The 5,825-nt window shown below is 35.9% G+C and overlaps 1 protein-coding gene across 1 annotated transcript; it reads left to right on the top strand.

Moving 5' to 3' along the window:
• The first annotated feature begins 507 nt into the window (after positions 1–507).
• LOC129276730 (myb/SANT-like DNA-binding domain-containing protein 4) lies at positions 508–2,863 on the top strand. Its single transcript, XM_054913131.2, has 3 exons — positions 508–1,012; positions 2,116–2,308; positions 2,651–2,863. The coding sequence occupies exons 1-3, from the start codon at positions 508–510 to the stop codon at positions 2,691–2,693; spliced, it is 741 nt and encodes a 246-aa protein (XP_054769106.2). The 3' UTR covers positions 2,694–2,863.
• The last annotated feature ends 2,962 nt before the right edge of the window (positions 2,864–5,825 follow it).

Below are 5,825 nucleotides of genomic sequence, written 5' to 3'. Positions count from 1 at the left end.
GATAAGAACAAAAGATAAGAAAAAGATAAGAACGTTTTCAGAATACCAATTTGAGAACGTGACGTAGATAAGAACAAAATTAAGATAAGAACGTTTTCAGAATACCGCCCCAGGGGTGGTATTCTGAAAACGTTCTTATCTTTGTTCTTATCTTTGTTCTTATCTCAATGAGATAAGAAGACGCTAAAATCATTGCAAATCGGTATTCTGAAAATCTTCTTAACGCGTTCTTATCTTTGTAAGGACTGCCTCCTTCTTATCTTCAACACGCCCATTTTTAGGATATTACCAATCAAAATGCACTTTATATTGGTAGTTTAACCAATAAAAGCGCTTCTTATATCAAGAGAATATATGCGCACTGTGCGTATATTAATTACTTAGCGTAATTATATAAATGCGCGAGATATATACGCTAATATAATACTCCCAAGATTATTCTTATAAACACGTGTACACGTGCTCAAAAATAAATTCATCACACGACATCGATATATTCTATCAATCATGGACAAGCACAGAAATAAGAACTTCAGCATCGAAGAAGTCATGGTTTTGGTTTCAGAGGTGGTGGCCAGGAAGGAGATAATCGTCGGGGCCATTTCATCAACCATCACCAACGCCATGAAAACTAGGGTGTGGGATTGCATAAGCGAGAAAGTGAGCAAAGTGGAAGGGAGGCGGAGGTCAGCGGACGAAGTCAGAAAAAAGTTCTCCGTTGAAAAGAGTAAAGTTAAGAAGAAGGCAGCGGAAATCAAGCGGTCATCAAGAGCTACAGGAGGTGGACCTGCTCTCCCCCCTCTATCTGAGTGGGAGGAGGTCCTGAGGGATTTTATTGGAGAGGAGGGAATCTCTGGATGTGCGAGTGACGCCCTCGAGACCCCCGTCAACTCAACCAACTCAACGGCAACTATTACACCGGCTGTCGAGATTGAATCAGAGAAGGACGCACTTCTCACCTTGGCATCAATGGCAAATGGATGTCAAAAGATCGCCGTAGATGTTTCTGATGGTAAGCGCAAATAATTGATTGTTGTATTTTGTCACTACAGAACAGTTATAAAAATTGATAACTATGCAAACCAATGATAAATAAATGAATGATTAATATGAATGATAGTTCAACTTAAAACGATCAAAGATCTAGACCTAAAAAATATAGGCATATATCATTATCGATAAAGTAGGGTTCTTGAAATTGATTTCTCATTCTTCATTTCTTTGTATCTGTCCCTCCTGAAATTATAGTTCGAGAGTTATTTCTGATCAAGGAAATTCAAAGAATAGTGAGATAAATATCTGTTTGAAGGCAGTACCCTAAATGTATACCCAGTTGTTGTATGTCCGGAGTCTCCGGACAGGTTGTGTGTCCGGACGATCAAATTGGAAAGTCGTTTGGAAAAATTTAAAAGCGAAGTATAATCAAGTTTTATAGCAAAATGTTAGGAAATATTATAGAGAACAAATAGAAGATGATTACAACTATTGAATTCATATTTTTAGTGTAATCTAAAGAGAGAAAAAAGAAGGTTTCAAAAATATAAAGTGACACCCGACCCCCGGCATATCCTATATACGTACTATACATTCTCAGAATTTTTACCAGTTCATGTTAGATGAATTTATATGTTCTCCTTTTATGGTCTACATTATGATTATTGACATCCCATTTTATGTAAACACAATATTGGTTTTATGATTATTATACTATATAGGCCCTATATTGTATTATTATTCAACTTGAATTCAAATGATAAGGATGAAAAATCCACCATAATAGGTCGAATTCTTCAGCAGTATTAAAGTGTAAACATATAGAAAATGCTTTTCTTTCTTCTTTCTTCTTTTGATGTAAAAAGTAAGTTGTGACCTCCAGAGCAGAACGAATTGAATTATGTTAAATTCATTGTAATGGTAGTATTATTTCTTAAGAACACAAGAACATTACACCCGGATACACTGCATTAGATACATTGAATTGATTATTTTAATGATTATTCTCTCAAAGACCAAGGAAATTCATAAAAAATAAAGTTAAATACGTTATATTCGTAATATTTTCAATAACTATCCATAAGTATCTGACAGAAAGGTATTTTTTCCAACTTTTAATAGATGTAACTCAACTTGACACACCACAGTCTCGGCGCAAGAGAAGGCGAAGCAGTGATGAATTTGCTGACGTCTGGGACCGGTGGTTAAGGTTAGAGGAAGAGCGGATAACCGTCGAGAAGGAGAGACTTGAGGTTGAGAAGGAACGTCTGCGGCTCGAACAGCGGAGATTCGATCGCGAAGACGAGATAATCAGGTTTGCTTGAAATCCATTCCTAATTCATTTTATAGGAATTTCAAACAGTATGAACTAAACGTCCAAACATTTGTAAAATAAAATAATTAAAACTCAGAACAGTTTAAACTTCTTTTTATCATCAAAATTAATGAATAATCAAACTAAATTGAGCCTTAATGTTACTCGTAGTTGCACTCAATCATTTCTTGTGAAGGTATACTTCATAAGGTACATACAGCTAAAGATAACATTACCAGAAAGATATTCTTGAATTATTATTATCTTATTTTTTTTACTATGCTTGATATACAATTACATTAACGGCACTTAATATTCTTCTTTTTCATTTTCTCCTTCCAGATCACAACGGGAATCACAGTCATCTTTTGTTGACCTGAGATGAAGTCTCGAGAGGAATGCCGCCGTATACTCACTGCTGCTTATGAGGATGCATCGTACTTGTTTAATAATCGCTATACCAAATTTATAGCACAATAAAATATTGTCTGAATACAAAAACATACTATTTCGTAGTGTATTTGTATGCTCGTCAAATATTGAGAAATTGGAATATTGTCTCTCATAAAATTCCCTTTTTGCTATTGCATAAACCGTATGAATTAACCAAATGTTCATATGGAAACGATAACCAAATAACTGGTAAAGACGAAAAAAGGCCAAATCGGTCACGATAATCAAATCATTCACTGTGTGAACCAAGTTCGAATGATCTCGTTCCTGACATCAATTCCTCCTCGATCACGATTGTTCACTGCTACGTCTTGGCCTACCCCTGGTTGATTAGGGTCATTCGCAAGCTGAACTACGTCATCCGGGAGGGGGATGCGTCTTTGCAGACAAATATTGTGCAGGACACAACAGGTCATGATGATTTTACAGGTTCTGTGAAAGAGAATATAAAGATGATACATTTTATTTCAAAATACCACTCAAAAGGTATTTTCAAGAACTTCGAGTTGTCAAAATATTTTTTTCCCAACATGAAAGAAAATATTAGCTCTGAAACATTCATATTCCCCAAGTAAGCCTACTACCACCCCCCCCCCAAAAAAAACAAGTTTTTATCAAACAAGCAAGAGGAAATTCTCGTATCAAAATTTCACAAACTCAGCCTTTCTTCCGGGGATCTGGGGCACAATAATAAAGCAAAATTGCAAGAAAGAAAGAAAGAAAGAAAGAAAAAGAAAGAAAGAAAGAGAGAAAGAAAGAAAGAGAGAAAAAGAAAAAAAAAGAAAGAGAGAAAAAGAGAAAGAAAGAAAGGAATAGAAGAAGAAAGAAAGAAAGGGGAAAAGAAAGATGGAATTAAAAAGAATGAAAACTAATGAAAAGAAAGAAAAAGAAGGTTGAAAAAAAGGAAGAAATTGATACAAAAATTAAAGCATTAAAAAAAATAAAAGTGGAAAGAAAGTGAAGAGAGAATAAAGAAAGTAAGCAAAGTGGTGAAATAAAAAGAAATAAGAAAACGAAGAATGGAAGAAATGAAGGAAGAAAGAAAGAGTGAGAGAGAGGAAAGAAATAAATACAAAAGAAGCCGAAATGAATAAGGAATAAAGCATAAATTAAGAAAAATGCAAAGTAAGCATTTCATGAAAGGAATTGTCGGGCGTTTTTTACCAACAAGTCCCATTTTATCCAACAGTTGCAATAGAAATAGTGCTTCTGATACAATCGAAACCAAGGATAATTATCAGATATTATCAGATCGATCTGACAGCCTGTAGGACAAAAGTATTGATGAAACCATGGAGCTATTAGAGATAATAGCTAATAGCTCCATGATGAAACGCTACCCGGCTGGCATATCATTTACCTTTCAACAGGGTAGCATAGGATTCCTCCAGTGTTATCAAGGCAGCGAAATCTCGACTTCAATAATCCAAAAGCTCGTTCAACGCAAACACGAGTCTTGCAAAGACTTGTGTTAAATCGTTCCTCTTCTGGAGTGCGTGGTCTCAATATAGGCGTCAAAAGCCAAGGTTGGAGGGGGTAGCCACTATCACCTATAAAAAAGTTATATTGAGGCTCCATTAATCTATTTGTAGAATACAATGTCTAGCAGGGGCGGCGGAAACCCCCCGAAAAAAACCCAAAATACATTCCGCCGTCCCTGATATCTAGTAGTATTTCGTACATTCCTTTATATTCTTCTAATGAAGGGAAGAGATGAGAAGAAAATCATGATAATGTAAGCAACGCATCAAACGGGAGAGAGACAGAGGAGGACGAAAGGGGGAGACATCAGTGCACATCATACATGGAGGGGAATTTGATATATAGCGCCGTAAATTGAACAAAATAATAAATGCCCCTTTAACTTAGTCTTTTTGTCCTTTCATTTCTTTTCTAAAGTGTCTTGACTGTGTCACATTTTCATTTTTTTTTTACTCGAACACTAAAATAAAAAAACTCTTTCAATCAATTAAGATTATACAAATGAATAATAAATAAAATAATAATGAAAAGAAAAATATTATTTGAAACAAGAATGAATGAATGAATGTTGAATAGAAAAATAAATTAAAAATAAATACATACATACCCAATAGCCAACCAGAAGGCATCATCCCCTCTCTGAACTCGTTGTACAGTCGGCTATTTTGCCAAATGAAAGAATCGTGAGTCGACCCTGGCCATCTGGCACATACGTTCAGGAAATGTAATTGAGCGTCAACAACAGCCTGCACATTTATTGAATGAAAGTTTTTTCTGTTCACATACAGATGCTCATTGGTGCTTGGAGCTCTAATACCAACATGTGTGCCATCTATACATCCCAGCGTGTTGGGCATATTCGCAATTTCAGCGAATTGAGTTTTTTTAGTTGCTGATGATCCATACCGCCAAAAGTTAATGAATTCACCCGCTCTCGCAGAGAGAGCATCAGTCACGGCAGCAATTGCCCGACTCTGAGATGATTGTGATATCTGTGTGACGTCTCCAACGACGTTTTGAAATGAGCCACTCGCCAAGAATCTTAATGTGGTCGCAACTTGCTGCTCGACTGTCAAGGGACGAGACCCTCCTTGCCGTCTTTGAAAAGGCTCATCTTCTTTTATCAATTCGCAAATTGATGTGAAATCATCGAACCCCATTCTGTAATTTCTTCGAAAAATCTCCTCAGAGAGTTCGTCGATAACCATAAGTCTCTTTCGTACTACCGGTGGTCGTCGAACATTATTTTGGGCAAGGAATATCGCGGCCATCATGAGATATAATAGCTACCTAGCTATCTTAAATATTATCCTAAATATCGTGAAAGATAAGAAAGATAAAAGATAAGAACGTTTTCAGAATACCACTTATCTACATTCTGTTCTTATCTTTTAGCGCGCTTTGGTATTATAATGCGCGAGTTGTAAATTTACGCGCTCAGCGTTGGATGGAAAGCAAGATAAGAACAAAGATAAGAACAAAAGATAAGAAAAAGATAAGAACGTTTTCAGAATACCAATTTGAGAACGTGACGTAGATAAGAACGAAATTAAGATAAGAACGTTTTCAGAATACCGCCCCA

The sequence above is a fragment of the Lytechinus pictus genome, chromosome 3, assembly GCF_037042905.1.
Source record: "Lytechinus pictus isolate F3 Inbred chromosome 3, Lp3.0, whole genome shotgun sequence".
In the NCBI taxonomy this organism is placed as follows: Eukaryota; Metazoa; Echinodermata; class Echinoidea; order Temnopleuroida; family Toxopneustidae; genus Lytechinus; species Lytechinus pictus.
The sequence above is the reverse complement of the archived record's forward strand: the minus strand, read 5'-3'. Positions and strand labels throughout refer to the sequence as shown.